An 18,943-nucleotide genomic window follows, 5' to 3' on the forward strand; every position below is an offset into this window, starting at 1 on the left:
GCAAAATTTCAGCAGGTCTCACAGTGTCTGTAAGGAGAGAAAAGAGCTGACATTTTGAGTCCACATGTCCCTTTGTCAAAGCTTTGACAAAGGGTCATCTGGGCTTGAAAGGTCAGTTCTTTTCTCTCCTTACAGACACTGTTAGACCTGCTGAAATTTTTCAGCATTGTCTCTTTTGAAATCAGATTCCAGCATCTGCAGTAATTTACTTTTACCAATGTCTTACTGTAGCTCTACAGGGCCTTGGTGAGACCACACTTAGAATATTGAATGCAGTTTTGGTCTCCTTTCCTAAGAAAGGATATACTTGCCATAGAGGGAGTGCAGCAAAGGTTCACCAGACTGATTCCTGGGATGAAGGATTATTGTATGAGGAGAGATTGAGTCAATGGGCCTATATTCGTTGGAATTTAGAAGAATGAGAGGAGAATTACGGATAAAATTCCATCAGGACTGGATAGACTGGACGCAGGGATGTTGTTCCCTCTAGCTGGGAGGGCCTAGAATAAGGGGTCACAGTCTCAGAATACAAAGTAGGCTATTTAGGACTGAAATCAGGAGAAACTTCTTTACTGAGAAGTTGGTGAACCTGTGGTAGTCTCTACCACAGAAGGCTGTGGAAGCAAAATCACAATATATTTAAGAAGGAAATAGATTTCTAGACAGTGTCAAAGGGTATGGGGAGAGCACAGGAGAATGGCTTTGAGATAGAGGATCAACTGCTATCATATTGGAGCAGGTTCATAGGGCCAAATGGCCTACTTTTTATGTTTCTATGATGTGGTAACTCATATTAGCTTGTCAGGGAAGTTATCTAAGTTTGACATTTCTACATTGTCCTAGTACACAATAAATACTCTCAATTACAAGGAAAAGAAAAACACCATTGAATTAGTGCAGCAGTTATTATGCAGAGAATATTGTCAATTAGCTCATGCTCTGTGTTTTTGTACTTTTTCTAAATGATTTAAGGGAAATGACTTTGTGAGGCTTAGAATTTATATTGAAATCTCAAAATTACAGCTAAATGTTTTCATTAACTTTGTACATATTTAAAATCTATGTTCCAGATAGTGAGGAACAACAGTACAATTCCAGGTTTAAATTACTTCCTGATGGCTCAGTGGATAAATTGTCCAGCAGGTGTTATATAGGGCCATACAGATTGAGGGAAGTGCTGGGTTTGGTTCTTTTTTGCTAATCTCGGCCATGATGGGGCATTAGAGGGGGACAAATAATCAGAGTTTTTACACTCAATCACTGTCCAGTAACCTTTTCTGGAAAGTGCATCTGTGTGTGACTAACTGGTGAGGTCAGAACAAAGCTTGGCTTGCCACAACACCTTGTGGAAATGTACTATCAAGACTCCCATGGTTGCTATGGACATGAACCCCAGTGTGAGTCATAACCTTCAGAAGATGAGTAGAAGGAAAAGAAAAATCTTGAATGTAAATTGTTTTTAAGAAAGCAAATTGTACTAGCAAATGACTTTCTTATTCGAGCCCCTGTTTAAAAAAAATGAAAGTGCATTTCCAAACCTGTCAGTGATTGTTGCACTTGTTGCTTCATACAAAGTGTTTCATGAAACCAGAGTTGTCCAATAGGATTTTGATGATCATCAAACTTCTGGCAGATCACATTTAAACATCCAAAGGATGAGGTGAATCTTGTAACAATCCAAGAGATCAACAAGGATTGAAGGACAAGATTAAAGATGAACAATAATGCACTGCTGAATATTTTTAGTTGCAGCAAATAATCATTACACAGCGTCCAATAAAGGTGTAGCAACAGTTATGAGCACTGCTGATATTACAAAACAAATCACATCCTAGAATTGAACCTGGCGTGATGGATTATAGTTTTTTCACTTTTATTAGAGGAGGAATGTGATAGCACTGGAGAGGGTACAGAGGAGATTTGTCAGGATGTGATCTGAGCTATGAGGAAAGATTCGATAGGCTGGGACTGTCTTCCTTGGAGCAGCAAGCTTGAGAGGGGACTTGATAGAGGTGTGTAAGATTGAGGGGCATAGATGGGGGCAGATAGGAAGGAACTTTCTTCCATTGGCAAAGGGATCAATAACTAGGGGGAATCAATTTAAAATGAGAGGTAGAAGGCTAAAAGGGGAGTTGAGGAGAAACTTTTTTACTCAGCAGGTGGTGAGAGTTTGGAACAGCAGACATTTATTTTTGACTTCTAAACATTGACAAAGTCTTTCCACAATTGGTGTCTCCCTTGAGATGCAGAAAACTCACTCTAAATTCACTGTTACTTTAACTTTAGAGCTTTACATATGAGTTCTTTAAATTTGCTTCTTCAGCAATCTGGTACTTTCAGCAAGAGTGTCAATTTAGTTGGATACCTTTCTGTCATTCGTCTACGGTATATCCATATCAACTGAAACTAAAACTGCTTTTCTTGTCTCTCCCTGTCTCCTTATAGGTCTTTTCTTTGATCCCCTGTTGCTAGGCAACAGCAGTTTTTTTCTACTTTGAGTTTTATTAACTTCCCTAAACTACTAACACCTTGTTACCCATCTCTTCACTTCGAGTTGTAAAACCACATTAAAAGGACACGTACACAAACAGGGCTTGGAGACTGCATGACTGCATTTAAAAAAAAACCCTCCAAAATGAAACCAAACTCTGGTTTCATTTCAACACACAAAATAATATAAATTTAAAGCCATATCTAGTTCTTAACACAGCTAAAATATTTCAACATGTTTTTACTTCAATGTGGGCCACTTGACCACATATCTTAATGGAGTTAGGCTACAGCTTTTAACATCAAGGATTGTTTCTACTGTAGAATTTTCTGCTTGCTTTGACGTGACCATGGATTGCATCCAGACAAAGTCATGAACTATGTCCTCAGGCAAATGGGCTGCCAGACTTCTGATGCCCATATGATTAAAATCTCTCATCTTATTAAGTGCATCAATTTGCCACGTGTCTGTGGTGTGTGTTGAACATATTGGACAAGTTACACTGAATTGTGTGTGGTGAGTTTTGTGAGCAATAATCTTTATAGACTTGTCGACGTTTTAATTCAACTTGCCTTTTTGAGAGAATGACAATGGGTTATGTATTTACTTGATCCAGTTTTCTCAGTTCCTGCAGCCCCCAATACCTTTCATAACTAGCCAGTTACCTTGGCAGCGATTGTCAGCAGGTTAATTGACTTAACAGTACCACAGTTCTGTTCAATCCCATCACTGTCCAATGTTCACAAACATACACTTTGCAGTAAGGATCATTGGTCCCTCCTTACTCTGGGCTGCTAAGCCCCAAATGCTTCCCTCACTGTGTTCAGCTAACTTTACACAGACCTTGGTGATATGCCACGTATGTACCAGTTGAACAATGCAGTTTCTGAGACAGTGTTTGTCAAACGTATGTTTGAAACAAATATGAATTATTATATTTCCTAAATATGGCACTTTGTGTTGAAACTTAAAAGATATATAAATCTGAAAGGAAAAATGAACCTGAAATGGGTGATATAAAAAGTTGAAAACTGAAGTTTTCATTTTCTTCCCACCTCTGTCTGTTGATCAAAAAGTCTACACAAACGTAATTTAAATGTCATTCAAATCTTTCTTGATTCATAGTATTTATCATTTAAAAAAACTTAATGGAACTGATTTCTTGCATGCTATTTTATCTATTAGTTGGAATTCAGCACCACAAATATTGCTAAGTACAGCAGAATTATCTTAAGAGTCACGGATTTAGTCGCATACTTCTCAGTTCAAAAAGCTTTTATTTGTTCTGCTGATGGCTCAACGGAGTAGCTGATCCACATGACCAGGAAAGTCCTAGATCTATCTAGGGTCACAGCTGGATAACAGTAGAAGCACTGCAATTGGCTTAGCTTAAGGAGGATAAAAATTGGATCAGCTTCCATTCCTCAATTGCTTTTGATTGTCAAAGATACTGATATTTATTGAAAAAGCACATGTATGAACTCCAGGTGAGGACAGGATTGAGCTAGCTGTTCCCCTTTTTGGGGCTCACAAATTAACAATGAAACCTAGACAGAATACTAGAGTGATAGGTGTTAGAATTGTCCTCAAAAGAAGAAAAATACCAACTTTGTTTAGGTGAAGTCTATTTGAGAGGCATATATTATTCTTAAAGGGCAACAAAATACTTTCAGCTTACCTTCACTTCACTTTTCTCTGTATATGCTGTGATAGACAATATGGTTTTGTGAAGGGAAGATCGTGCCTCACTAACTTGATCAAGTTTTTTTGAAGCTGATTAAGTTCCCAGATGACACAAAAATTGGTGGAGTTGCGGATAGTGAAGAGGATTGTCAGAGGATACAGCAAAATGTAGACCAGTTAGAGACTTAGGCAGAGAAATGGCAGACAGAGTTTAATCCAGACAAGTATAAGAGAATACATTTTGGAAGGTCCAATGCATGTAGGAATGATACAGTAAATGGTAGAATCCTTAGGAGTATTGACAGGCGGAGAGATCTGAGCGTACATGTCCACCGATCATTGAAAGTGGCAATCGTAAGGTAGTCAAGAAGGCATATGGCATGCTTGCCTTCATCAGTTAAGGCATTGAGTATCAAAATTTGCAGGTCGTGCTGCAGCTGTACAGAACCTTAGGCCTCATTTAGAATATTGTGTGCAGTTCTGGTCGCCACACTACCAGAAAGATGTGAATGCTTTGGAGAGGGTACAGGATGTTGCCTGGTCTGGAGGGTATTAGCTATGGGGAGAGGTTGGGTTAACTCGGTTTGTTCTCACTGGAACGATGGAGGTTGAAGGGTGACCTGATGAAGCTTTACAAGATTGAGTGGCATGGACAGAGTGGATAGTCAGATGCTCTTTCCTAGGGCAGAAAAGTCAAGTACTAGGGGACATAGGTTTAAGGTGCATGGGGAAAAGTTTAGAGGAAAACTTGTGAGGCAAGTTTTTTTACACAGGATGGTGAACGTCTGGAACATGCTGCCAGGGGAGGTGGTGGGAGCAGGTACAATAGTGACATTTAAGGGGCAACTAGTGAATACATGAATAGATTGGGAATGGAAGGATATGGACTCCGTAAATGCATGTGGTTTTAATTTAGGCAGGCATCATGATTGGTGCAGCCTTTTCCTGTGCTGTAATTTTCTTTGTTCTCTTTGTTCTATATGCAATATTAAAAAAAACTAGACCTCATAGTGTTGCTCAGGTGTAGCATGGAACTTGAAGTACAGTCTCTGATGTTTACTCAGGTAATTGCTTCAGCCCAAACAAGATAGCTAGACCATGATTGTAATGTGGCAAACGTTCTCAAACAATATGAAATTTGAGGTAAAACTTAACCACATCCTGTAAAGAAAACTAATAAAGATACAGACATTGTTAGACTATTTACTTAAGATGAAAATGTTATTTTTTTCTTCATCAAAACCAATAGTTTTTATTGGTTTTAATTTTCAGAAATGCCTTAAATTAGAGGAAGGCTTCATTAGATAGAAAATCTAATTGTAACTCTTTTATTCAATGAGGGAGGGAGACAAAGCAGGAAAATACAAACCAGTTAGCTTGATATCTGTCAGAGGAAAAATGTTGGAAACCATTATTAAAGATGTTATAGCAGGCTATGGAGAGGGCTGAGGTGGGGGAGGGATGCGGGGGTGGGGAGAATGATTGATTGAGGTTTTTTTGCTCATTTATTGGACATGGGCATTGCCGGATAGCCAGCTTTTATTGCCCATCTCTAATTGCCCTGGGTGCAATTGAGAGTCAACCCCTTGCCATGGATCTGGGGTCACATTTGAGCCAGACCAGGTAACGATGGCAGATTTCATTTCATTTTGAAGGCAATGGTATAATCAGACAAAGTCAGCACGGATTTACAAAAGGGAAATCATCCTTGAAGAATATATCGGAACTCTTTCAGGATGTAACCTATAGAGTTGACGAGGAGAATCAGTGGATGTGGTTTATTTAGACTTTCAGAATGCTTTCGACAAGTCTCACATAACAGACTACTGTATAAAGTTAGAGCACGTGGGATTGTGGATAATGTCTTGAGATGGATAGAAAGCTGCTTAGCAGAAAGGAAGCAAAGAGTTGGCGTAAATGGGTCTTTTTCCAATTGGCAGTCAGTGACTAGTGGGATTCCACAGGGATCTGTGCTCAAACCCCAACTGTTCACAGTATATATTAATGATTAGGAAGAGGGAACTGGATGTGTTACCTCCAAGTTTCCAGGTGATACAAAGTTGGGTGGGAGGGTGAGCTGTGAGGAGGATGCAGAGGTGGTTCAGTGTGATTTGGACAGGCTGTGTGTGTGGGCAGATGCAGCATAATGTGGGTAAATGTGAGGTTATCCACTTTGGTAGCAATAATAGGAAGGGTGTAAATTGAGAGAGGTGGGTACTCAGTGAGACCTTGGAGTCCTCGTGCATCAGTTGCTGAAAGTAAGCGCGCAGATACAGCAGGCAGTAAAGACGGCAAGTGGTATGTTAGCCTTCATAATGAGAGGATTTGAGTATCAGGATAGGGATGTTTTACTGCAATTGTACAGGGCGTTGGTGAGGCCACACCTGGAGTATTGTGTGCAGTTTTGGTGTCCTTATCTGAGGAAGGATGTCCTTGCTATAGAGGGAGCACAGCGAAGGTTTACCAGGCTGATTCCTGGGATGGCAGATCTGTCATATGAGGAGAGACTAAGTTGGTTAGGATTATATTCACTGGAGTTTAGAAGAGTGAGGGGGGATCTGATAGAAACTCATAAAATTTTAACAGGGCTAGACAGGGTAGATTCAGAAAGAATGTTCCCGATGGTGGGAGAGTCCAGAACTAGGGGTCAGAGTTTGAGAATAAGGGGTAAACCTTTTAGAACTGAGGTGAGGAGAAATTTCTTCACCCAGAGGGTGGGGAATGTGTGGAATTCACTCCCACAGAAAGTAGTTGAGGCCAAAACATTGTGTGATTTCAGGAAGAGATTAGATTTTGCTCTTGGGGCTAAAGGGATGGAGGGATATGGGGGAAAGGGGAGATCAGGATATTGAATTTGATGATCAGCCATGATCAAGATCAGGCTCGAAGGACCGAATGGCCGCCTCCTTCTCGTGTCTGTTTCTGTATTTCCTTCTCTCATTAGTGAACCAGATGGGTTTTTCCAACAACTGACAATGATCAATAATCTCGACAGAGGAACTGAGAACTCTGTGGCTAAGTTTGCAGATGATACAAAGATGGATGGAGGGACAGATAGTACAGAGGAGGCAGGAGGCTGCAGAAGGACTTTGACAGGTTCGGAGAGCGGGCGGGGAAGGGGCAGATGGAATAGAGTATGGAGGGGTGTGAGGTTATGCACTTTGGAAGGAGGAATGGAGGCCTAGACTATTTTCTAAATGGGGAAATGTGTAGGAAATCAGAAACACAAAGGGACTTGGGACTCCTTGTGCAAGATTCTCTTAAGGTTAACGTGCTGGTTCAGTCAGCAGTTAGGAAGGCAAATGCAATGTTAGCATTCATGTGGAGAGGGCTAGAATACAAGAGCAGGGATGTACTTCTGAGGCTGTATAAGGCTCTGGTCAGACCCCATTTGGAATATTGTGAGCAGTCTTGGGCCCCATATCTAAGGAACTTGTGTACTTGCACCCCCAGGTCCCTCTGCGTTTCTATACTTTTAATAAGCCTACCATTTATCGTGTAACTCTCCCCTACATTCTTTTTTCCGAAATGCATCACCTCGCATTTATCAGGATTAAATTCCATCTGCCATTTCTCTGCCCAATATACCAGCCTATCTATATCCTGCCGTATTGCCTGATGCTGCTCCTCACTATCAGCAAGTCCAGCCATCTTCGTATCATCTGCAAACTTGCTGATCACACCACTTACTCCCTTTTCCAAGTCATTTATGTATATTACAAATCACAAAGGTCCTAGTACTGAGCCCTGCGGCACACCACTGGTAACAGACCTCCAGCTAGAAAAGGACCCTTCCACTACTACTCTCTGTAACAAATTGTCCCTAAATTAGTCTTCCCTCAATCTTCCCCAATAGGTGTAGACAAAGGTCATACGTAGAGGAGGGCACTCATAATGTTAAAATGGCGGTGCGGGCTCGTTGGGCCGAAGGGCCTGTTTCCCGTGCTGTGTTGTTCTTTGACACTTAGAAAAAAATCAAGGCAATCAGGCAGAATCAACATGGTTTTGTGTTTAACTACTTTATTGGAGTTTTTGAAAAGGAACATGTGCTGTGGATAAAGGGGCACCAGTGGATGTACTGTACTTGGATTTCCAAAAGGCATTTGATAACATGCCACTTCAAAGGTTATTGCCAAAAATAAAAGTGCATGTTATAAGGGTAACATATTGGCACAGATCGAAAATTGACTAGCTAACGAGAAACCCACTAGGCATGAATAGATCATTTGCTGGTTGGCAGGATGTAATGAGCGATGTGCCACAAGGATCAGTGCTGGGTTATGCTTCAGTTATATAGGTCATTGGTGAGATCACATCTAAAGCATTGTATATTGTATTTGTTGCCTTATTTAAGGAAGGGTGTAAATATATTAGAAGCAATTCAGAAGTTTTCTAAACTACTACCTAGAATGGGCAGGTTGTCTTATGAGGAAAAGTTCAGTCGGCCAGGCTTGTATTCCATAAGACATAGGAGCAGAATTAGGCCATTTGCCCCATCGAGTCTGCTCCGCCATTCAACTTGGCTGATATTTTTCTCATCCCCATGCTCCTGCCTATTCCCCATAACCCTCGATTCTCTTATTAATCATTGTATTCGTTGGAGTTTAGGTGATTTGAAATGTGAGTTCCTGAGGAGCCTTGGATGTGGAGAGGTTGTTTGCTCTTGTGGGAGAATCTAGGACTAGGGGTCACTGTTTAAGATTAAGCGGTTGCTCATTTAAGACACAGATGAGGAGAATGTTTTTCTTAGAGGGTGGTGAGTCTTTGGAACTCTCTTCCTCAAAAGGTAGTGGAAGCAGAGTCTTTGTTTTTAAGGCAGAGTTAGATAGATTCTTGATTAACAACGGAGTGAAAGGTTAACAGGTGGGCAGGAATGTGGGGTTGAAGTTACAATCAGATCAACCGTGCTCTTATTGAATGAATGGTGGAACAGACTCGAGGGGCCTATTCCTGCTCCTTATTCATGTTTGATTATTCATGATATTAAGCTTTATACCATTTGCTTTGGTATAAAGCAAGTGGTATAAATGGTTACTTTGTTTTCTTTCCAGAAAACTGTTGTTTAGGTTATTTATGAAAGATTGTTTAAAACGCTGATGTTGTCTTTGATGTGTGTAACCAAGTCTTTCACCACTGTCTCTTCAACAAATAGCATCTTAAGCAGGACCATTTACTATGTACTCTGACCTGGTTCTGGCGATATTGTTTGAGCTCATCACCAAAGCACCAAATAAATATCCCTATATATGTGCAAATAACTGCCATCCCCTCAGTCATGTTTTCTAAAAAAAAGTCTCCTTGTTCCAAGGAATTCCAATATTCAGACCTACACTGTCACAAAAAAAATCCATATTTTGGATTTCTCCTGCCTCTTTTGTTCACTTAATAGTTTGTAAATGTTCTGTTTGGTTTTTGTAAGACAAAGACTATCATAGTCAATTTTGGGTCTTGTCACTCCACAGAAGCGGGGTGCTCCCCTGAAGATTCCCTTGCAAAGAGAATCTGTTTTTGGGTTCAAGTGAAATTTCCTTGTCAAACTAAAGTAGAACTTGTGCTCCACGCTCTGGAGAGCATATCATGACTATATAGAAAAACATCATTTGCAGGTGATTTAGCTGTTCGAAGCTGTTTGGTGATGTATTTTTCTCAGCCTTGTGCCATTTTGATAATCTAAATGTTATCTGTAAACACTAATCTGGGTGAGGAAAAATAATGCTGACTGAAAATATTTTGAAACTGAGTGGTTTGGTTGATTTTTGAGGTAGCTGCTGGCTCTAGTTTAAAAAATATGAAGTGATTTGAACAGGTTTTCTTGATGATGTGAATATGTTTTTTTTGTTTCACTTTAGTCAATGGGGTACTGCAACCGACTGACATCATTTATTTAAACTGGTTATTTTGGCTGCTAATGTTTTTCTAACCTCATGCCCATTTATGAGGTAAACCTTATGGATATGCAGCATATGCAAAATGTACGTCGTATAATGTACATATAAATGTGTATGGAACACTGAATGCCTTCTCCCATGAACACTCTTGGTGCTTGCAAATGGTGCCTTACTAAATGGAAAATATACTGGGGACAGAGAAGCAGACCAATGTCGCTGTAACTTCCAAAAGAATTACTCAAGGTTTTATCTTTTTGCCTTTGATCCTGGAAGAACTATGTTGCTGCGATGGGGGTCTCGCCTCCACTGTACAATACATGGATAGTCCCAAGTGCAAACCCGCAGGACTGGCTTATCAACTTTATTTAAACTAGTGACTTAACTCAATAGTACATTTGCACAGCCATGTTTATTTAGGCTTACAACCCTCGTGAGTAATGATGTTTAACTCTACAGTGCAACTACTGGGGAGAAACTCTCGTGTGCTGTCAGCAGCACTCGAGTGCAAAAGTACACAGGCTCACTGAACGGGTTTGTTCAACAAAGATCTTTAGCCTCTCCTCTAGAGGGCCCAACCAACAAAATACATCAATTGATGTATGTTAAATGACGTGCATGGTTGTATAATATCCCTATGTACTATAATCTTTGAAGGTGATGGAAGAAGTTGAGAAGGCTGTTGTATATATTTTTAAAATGCAAATGGAATCCTTGACTTTATCAGTAGAGCACAAATTACAAAAGCAAAGACATTTATAAATTGCTAGCCTTAGCTAAAGGATTGTATTCAATTCTGACATTGTCAATGGTTTCCTTGTCTCTGTGATTGTCATCTTAAACAGCCCTCACCCTACAGAAAGCATTCTTTGCAAACTATGGGCTCCATGTCTTGTATCTCTTTACTTTCTTGGTGAAAATATTAGCTTGATATTATGCACATTGCTGTGTTGTTTAGTAAATTAGTAAAGCGCCTTTAACATAAAACCACCCAGGCTGTTTCACAGAAACATTAGAGAACCAAATTTAACACCAATCCACATGGGAAATATTAGGTCTGAGACCAAAAACTTGTTCAAAGAGATAGGTTTGAAGGAGTGTCTTAAAGGAGGAAAGCGAGGTAGGCAGCTGGAGATTTAAGGAGGGAATTCAAGGTTAGGGCCTAAGCAACTGAAGGTATGGCTGCCAGTGATAGAGCAATTAAAATTGGGGATGCTCTAGAGGCCAGAATTAGTGGCACGCAGATATCTTGGAGAGTTGTAGGGCTGGAGAAGATTACAGGGACAGAGGAATTTGAATAATTAGGATGAAAATTTAAAATTCGAGCATTGTTTAATTGTGAACCAATGTAGGTCAGTATGCACAGGAGTGATGGATGAACAGGATTTGGTGCATGTTGGGACACAGGCCAGCAGAAGTTTGGATGAGCTAAGTTTACAGAGGGTAGAAATAATTAAAGTAGAAATTAATATTAGAAAGGAAAATGACAATTAAATAGTGGAAAAAATTGACAGCGCTCTCAGCGATGAGACACAGGAAATGTTTTTCCCTCGCTTCCCAAGCCTTTGAAAGTGTTGACTCATGCTGAGGTACAGTTCTAATGATTCGAGTAGCTGTTCGTATTGTATAACACCAGATAATGTGTATCAGCAAGCTTTTCAAACACAGTCTAAAAGAATGGAAGAACAGACTTGCATTGTTGCAAGCACCTTATCACATCTCTAGTTTTACATACACTGGATACTTTGAAAGGACATCAAGTTCCCCATGCATGCCAATGACATTCAGTTCTATCTCACCAACATCTCTGACCCTTCCATTATCTCAATGATGTCAGATTGCTTGTCTGTTATGCAATCCTGCATGAGCAGCAATTTCTGCCTGTTAAACGTTGCACAGTCCAAAGCTATGATTCTCACCACAGAATCCATTCTGTAACCACCAGTTCCATTCCCCTCCCTGGCCATTGTCTCTCTCAAACTCTGCATCCAGTTTGACTCTGAATTCACCTCGCACCCTGTATCCCCTACATCACCAACACCACACCTTCTAACTCTATGATATTGCCTGTCTGCACCACTGTCTCATCTGACCTACTGCTGAAACCCTTGTTACCTTCAGACTCAAACATGTTGACTTTGTCTGATCATACAATGATTTTCTAAATATGATGTTAAGGCTTCCTTGATAATAGATTCCACATTTTCCCAATGACTGATGTCGGACTAACTGGCCTGTTCAGTTGCTCCCTCCCAGTCGTGTTACATTTGCAAACTTCAATCTGGTGGAATTGTTCCAGAATCTAGGGAACTTTGGAATCTCAATCTGTGCGTTTGCTATCTCTGCAGATACCTCTTTTAGAATCCTGGGACATAGGCCATCAGGTCCTGGAGAACTGTTTGATTTTGTCTTATGTTTCCCCAATGCTTTTTCTCTGCTGATATTAATTATCTTAAATTTCTCACTCTTATTAGCCCTCAGGTTACCCTTAATTTCTGCTATGTAAATTGTGTCTATTTTCACAGATTTGTTCAATATCTCTACCACTTCCAATGTTTCCCCATGATAATTTCTTCTGTGTCTGCCTCCAAGGGACCAACATTTACTTTAGCTACACTCTTTTTTGTGTACCTTTAAAGCTCTTACAATCTGTTTTCATATTCCTGACTAGTTTACGCTCATTCTATTTTCCCTTTTTGTTTCAATTTTTTTGGTCACACCCTTTACTTTTGGTAATACTCTCCTAATCCTTGGGCTTACTACTATTCTTTGCAACATTATAAGCTTCTTTTAATCTAATACTATCACTAACTTCCCTAGTAAGCCACAGATCTATCTTGCCTAGTTTTTGTTAATGAAATGTATTTTGGTTGAATATTCTTAATTGTTCCTTAAAGTTTCCCACTTTATCACCATACTTATTTGGGACAGTGCAGTGGTTAGCACTGCTTCTTCAGGGCCGAGGACTCAGGTTCAATTCCAGCCTCTGGTGATTGTACGCAGTCTGTACGTTCTCCCCATGTCTGCATGTGTTTCTTCCAGGTGCTCCAGTTTCCTCCCACAGTCCAAAAGATGTGCTGGTTAGTCCTCTGACACTAAGGGACAATTGAGCATGGCCCATTCAACCTGACAAGGTAAATGCGTGTGGTTAGGGGGCCTAGGTGGGATTGTTGTCAGTGCAGGCTTGATGGGCTGAGTGGCTGCCTTCTGCACTGTAGGGATTCAATGATTTGTTTACCCAATCTATCTGAGCTTGTGCTCTCTTAATACCTACCATAGACTGTGGCATACAAGTTGACCTAGTCCTTAAGATGACTCTTTTTTTTGGATTCCAAAATGCATGTTAAGGTCTATTCTTGGTGTATGAGGTATAAGTCAACAACCACCCCCTCCCCCTTCCACTGCTTATGCCCTGAGCTTGAAGTCCCTTCCTGAACCTCCAGCTCTCTACCTCTCTTTCCTCCTTTAAGGCACTCCTTAAAACCTACCTCTGTGAAGAGGTTTTTGGTCATTGGACCTAATATCTCCGTGTGGTTTGGTGTTAAATTTGGCTTTATTGTGTTCCTAAACTTATTTTGTGGCTGAAATTTGAGGCCAATTCCTGATGCAAATATAGTCCTAAAATATGCATTTATTAGCAACTGAGATGATTGATCCCCAACAACCACAATCATCTTCCTTTGTGCCAGGTATGACTCGACCCAGTGGAGAGGTTTCTCTCTGATTCCTATTGATTCCAGTTTTGCTCCGGCTCCAATGCTGCCTTGATGTCAAGAGCAGTCACTTTCACCTCACCTCTGGAGTTCAGCTCTTATGCATGTCTGGATTAAGGTTGTAATAAGATCAGAAGCTGAGTGGCCCTGGCAGAACCTGAACTGAGTATCAGTGAGCAGGTTATTGCTGTGTAAGTACCACTCGAGACCTCTGTCATCGCTACTGATGATCGAGAGTAAACTGATGGGGCAGTAGTTGGCCGGGTTAGATTTGCCCAGCTTTTTCTGGACAAGACATACCTGGGCAATTTTTCCAGTAGCTGCCTACTGTTCAATAACTGACACTTATTCAGCAACCAGTTTCAGTTGATTGACAGTTCACTACCAGGCACTTTGTTAAATAGCTTGCAGTTTCTTTGGCAGTTTTAAAGTTTGTCAAATTCTAACAGCTAATCTAAATTACGACTTGAGAAATACTTAGCAATCACATCAAATTTCCAACCTAGCATTTGGTTTGCAAAGACCTCTGTACTCCCCACTCAGTGTCTTTACAACACAGTCACTGCTGTGATGAAGGATGTCTTGATTTTAACATTCCCACCTTTGCTTTAAAATCTTGCAGTGGCTTCATACTTCCCCATTTCCACAACCTCCTTCAACCCTATAACTGTCATATTTTTACACTCTTCTAATTCTGATCTCTTGAGCTTCCCTGATTTTAATCACTTCGTCATTGGCGAGCTACCTAAACTCTGGAATTTTCTTCCAAAATCTTTCTACTCTTTCTTTGTACAACAGTCTTTAAAACCTACAATTTTGACCAAGCTTTTGCGTATCCTAATATCTCATTGTATGGCTTGGTATCATATTTTCATATCATAAAATCCCTGCAGTACAGAAGGAGGCCATTCAGCCCATCAAGTCTGTACCGACCACAATCCCACTTAGGTCCTGCTCCCATAATCCTACATCTTTACCCTGCTAGTCCTTCTAACACTAGGGTCAATTTAGCATGGTTGATCCACTAACCTTTGGACCGTGGGAGGAAAGCCATGCACACGGGGAGAATGTGCAAACTCACTACAGTGACCTGAGGCTGGAATTGAACTGGGGACTCCAACACTGTGAGGCAACCACTGAGCACTGTTGTGTTTGGAGGTACTATTTGTTTTATAGGACTCCAAACCTGTTATTCTGACTTAGCTTTTAATTGCTTGCTGTAATATTTCATGTCATTTGATGTCAATTTTTGTTAGTGGACTTATGAAGTGTTAGGAATTTGTAGCCTTTTTGCAATCATAAGACAATTCAAGTGTGGCGGTTAAAATGGTATTATGTGGCTCACTTTGGTTAAATACATTACATTGTATGTGGCCTCGTTGTACTTCGTATAGATCGTATCTACAATTACATTACTTGCATCAAGAAATGCTAAATATAATCTGAGAGGTTTAGCTGAGTTCCAGCCCTTTGTTATACAATGAAAGGAGTACTAAACTATAGCCTTGCAGCACTGTCCTGTTATGTTAAAGATAAATATAATGCTCTGAAGAAAAGTCAGAGACTTTGAAAGGTTAGCTCTATTTCTGTCTTTCCACAGATGCTACCTAACCTGCTGAGGTTTTCCAGCACTTTGTTTTGATCTCAGATTTCCAGCAACTGTAGTATTTTGATTTGTGGTGGGGTGGGGGCAGGTAGGCTGGTCCAATGGGATTGATGTATCCAATGATTGACATGTGATTTCATAAATCGGCTCCGGCTGCTGCCCGCGTTTCCTGCTGGGATAGGCCGCTTTACTGCCACAGTCGCACCTGAGCATCCGCCAAATAAACGAGTTCCGGGTAGTTGGCGTTGCGATAGCGTTTAAAAAAGACTCTTGGAGGAAAGCCGTAGGGGGATTTGCTCCTGTGGGGCTGTCAGAGTGCTGCTGGTGGTTTTCAATCTGCAATGCCAGGGGTTTGGGCGGGTTGCTGGGGTTGGGGCGGAGGTATAAAAGGAACGCGCGCCGGATTGCCTTTCTTTTTGTGACGCGTGCTGAAGATGGTGAGTGAGGAAGGGGAGGGGGAGAGAATGTCAGGTCAAGCCGAAGCCTGGACTCCCGTACTGTGCGGTGACAGCCCCCATTTCCCTTATCATCCCGCTCTCCAGCAGCTGCTCCTCACCTTGTCGGCGCTCAGGGGACTCCCGTCAGGCCGAGGCCTATCCCCCGGAGGCCAAACACGAGTTTTACTCGGGGAGGCCTTGGCCTGTCCCATTTGCAGCCCCGGCTTTGCGAAGAGCAGGAGTTACTACTTCTGAAGCGGCGATTCCCTTTTCCATCCGAAAAAAAACATGTGGTATCGGCCCTGAGTTGTGACAAATTGCTCCCAGCCACAGGGGAACTTTATCCCGGCTTTTAACTATTGCCTTTGCAAGAGGGGGAGGTGACTTTTCTCAGTCGTTGTAGGGAAGGCAGTGAGTTGTTACATCCGACATTTACACTGTTCAAAAAAACCCGCTTTTAACGGTGAATCTGTTTGGAGCCATGGAATGTGTTGGATTTTGCTGATCTGAGCCACGGCAAAATTGTACTAGGAACTGATGTAGTTCCAGGTCGCTATCTGTTGGCCCTGCTGCAAATTGGGGGTTGGAAGAGAATGAGTTGTGAGTGGCCATGGCTCTGCTTTTCATCTGTCCCATCAAGTAACGTATTGACACTCGCAAGTTGAGAATGCACGATAGGATGAGGTACTGCAGGTGACAATGGATCTGACATTTTATAAGCCTAGCAAATTGTATACTAGTGTTCAAGGATTTTTTTTTTAATTGAAGCAATACTTTGTTTCAGACTAAAAAGCGAAGGAATAACGGACGTGCCAAGAAGGGCCGTGGCCATGTCCAGCCTATTCGATGCACAAACTGTGCCCGCTGTGTCCCCAAAGACAAGGCCATTAAGAAATTTGTCATCCGCAACATTGTGGAGGCTGCTGCAGTTCGAGATATTTCAGAGGCGAGTGTCTTTGATGGTGAGTTTCTGTGATCAGCTGATTACTCCTGTTTTCCTCTTTTAAAAGTACTTTGGTAAGCTGAACTATCAAATTGCCACTAGTTCTGTTCAAAATTCATATGTGCTGCAGTTGCTTCTTCACCTGACACACCTTTCTTCATTTTCAGCTTACGTATTGCCCAAGCTATACGTGAAATTGCATTACTGTGTCAGCTGTGCTATCCACAGCAAAGTGGTAAGAAATCGTTCACGAGAGGCAAGGAAGGACCGAACTCCACCCCCTCGTTTCAGACCAGGCGTAAGTATTGAAACCATTACTGGGAGTTCAGCTGGGTAGTGCTCAATGGCCTGTAATCTGGGTCTCAATCTCATTGAATCCCTACAGTAGAAGGAGGCCAGTTGGCCTGAGTCTGCATTGACCACAATCCTACCCAGGCCCTATCCGCATAACCCCATACATTCACCCTAGCTAGTCCCCCTAACACTAAGGGGCAATTTAGCATGGTCAATCCACCTAACTTGCTCAGTGCAGGAGGAAACCCATGCAGACACAAGGAGAATATGCAAGCTCCACACACAGTGCCCCAAGCTGGGAATCAAACCCGGGTCCCTGGTGCTGTCAGGCAGCAGTGTTAACCACTGCACCATCAACATCTCATCTAGTGATGTCAGATCCATGTCTCGTTCTTAACCTATGGTTAATCAATTTCACTAGAAATGTGATACTGGACTCTAAAGAGGACACAGACTTTACAAGGCTGCTTGTAATTGAGAGCAGGAGCAGAAGTAGACTACATGATCCCTCGAGCCTTCAGTACAATCATGGTTGGTCTTTTGCAAACTTCTTTCCTTCCATTCTCTCAGATCAAAAAAATCTGTTTATCCCAGCCTTAAATATTTTGAGTGGTGTATCCTCAACCCAGAATTCCAAAGATGAACATCGCTTTGAGGAAGAAATTTTCTCATCTTAGTCTTAAATAACCAACCACTGCACAAGTACCTTTAGTAGATCCCAGAAATTTGGCAGCCTGGCTGGCCTTTTAATTACCTGTTTTCTCCCTACTTCCTTTTTTGGATAGCAATGTTAGATTTGCCATTTTCCAATCTGCTGCCATTGGAAATTTATGACCAACGCAACTTGTTATTGTGGTGAAGAAAGAAAGGACCATTGCTTCAAATGTGACAGATTGACCTGGGTTGTCACTTGAATTTCTAATTTGAACCTCTGCCAGAAGGGAGAGAAAACTAACCAACACTTCCAATTGCAACTTCCACGATGCAAGTTGGTTTATGAGCAGGCTTTGTTCATTGTGTATTAGACTACTGTTTGTCTATGGATGCTGACCTGTAATCTTTTTCTTTGCAGGCCAACATCCCACGTGGACCCCCTCAGAAGCCTATGTAAACATTTGTGAATCCAATAATTTGGTTTAAAATAATAAAGTTGGACCTTTGAGAAGTCTGTTCGAATATTTATTTTGGACTTTAGGGGTTTTTCTTTCTTTGTGGTTGGTGGCTTTGAGGCATGAAAAGGGCTATGCTGCATAATGGTGGCCCTTCTTTGTTTTTCCTACCCAGTCCAAGCATCTCCAATAATGAGTAACTCTACATGGGTCAGTAGGTTTTATTCCTAGTCTGTGGCAGTTTACTGAATGCAACAGGAACAGTGCTGAAAGAATTGGGATATTTTTCCTCCATGGTTTTAGGGTGTAGATCATATGAGCCATGAGAAGTCAAAAACAAAGTTCTGCAGATGCAGGAAACACTTGAGAAAATCAGCACACATCTGGAGAGAGAAACAATGTTTCAAGTCTGACTCGAGCTGGAGAGGTAGGTGAGTTTTCTGCTGTTGAGTTGAAGGGGTGGCGTTCCAATCAACTCCTGAGAAGATGTAAGTGAGGCTCAAATTCCAGGATATTGATAACAATGATGCAAGAGCTGATATGTCCCAATTGGAATGATCTGCACCTTGCTTTTACATGGGCATAGTGGCCAATTTGCAGCAAACAAGATCCCAGGGATAAATGTGTTTATTGGGTATGGGAATAATGGTGGCTGAGATATTTTGACCAATTTGGTGCTTTTCAATGTAGTAAAATGATCCAAGGCACTTGATAGGAGTGTGATCAGTCAAAAAATGACTAAAAGGAAGAGACAAAAAGCTTGGTTGAAGGATCTTATTAGG

The 18,943-nt window shown here is 41.3% G+C and overlaps 1 protein-coding gene across 1 annotated transcript; it reads left to right on the forward strand.

Moving 5' to 3' along the window:
- The first annotated feature begins 15,733 nt into the window (after positions 1 to 15,733).
- On the forward strand, positions 15,734 to 18,217 carry rps26 (ribosomal protein S26). Its single transcript, XM_080218121.1, has 4 exons — positions 15,734 to 15,815; positions 16,600 to 16,777; positions 16,926 to 17,056; positions 18,125 to 18,217. The coding sequence occupies exons 1-4, from the start codon at positions 15,813 to 15,815 to the stop codon at positions 18,161 to 18,163; spliced, it is 351 nt and encodes a 116-aa protein (XP_080074247.1). The 5' UTR covers positions 15,734 to 15,812; the 3' UTR covers positions 18,164 to 18,217.
- Positions 18,218 to 18,943: the final 726 nt, after the last annotated feature.

Source organism: Carcharhinus amblyrhynchos, chromosome X (genome assembly GCF_965287045.1).
Source record: "Carcharhinus amblyrhynchos chromosome X, sCarAmb.v2.hapA, whole genome shotgun sequence".
Taxonomy (NCBI): domain Eukaryota; kingdom Metazoa; phylum Chordata; class Chondrichthyes; order Carcharhiniformes; family Carcharhinidae; genus Carcharhinus; species Carcharhinus amblyrhynchos.

Excerpts from the sequence above, each read along its gene's own strand:
- rps26 (XM_080218121.1), top strand. Across the intron at positions 16,778-16,925 it reads AGAGGCGAGTGTCTTTGATG|CTTACGTATTGCCCAAGCTA; the intron begins GTGAGTTTCTGT and ends CTTCATTTTCAG. Across the intron at positions 17,057-18,124 it reads CCCCTCGTTTCAGACCAGGC|GCCAACATCCCACGTGGACC; the intron begins GTAAGTATTGAA and ends TTTTCTTTGCAG.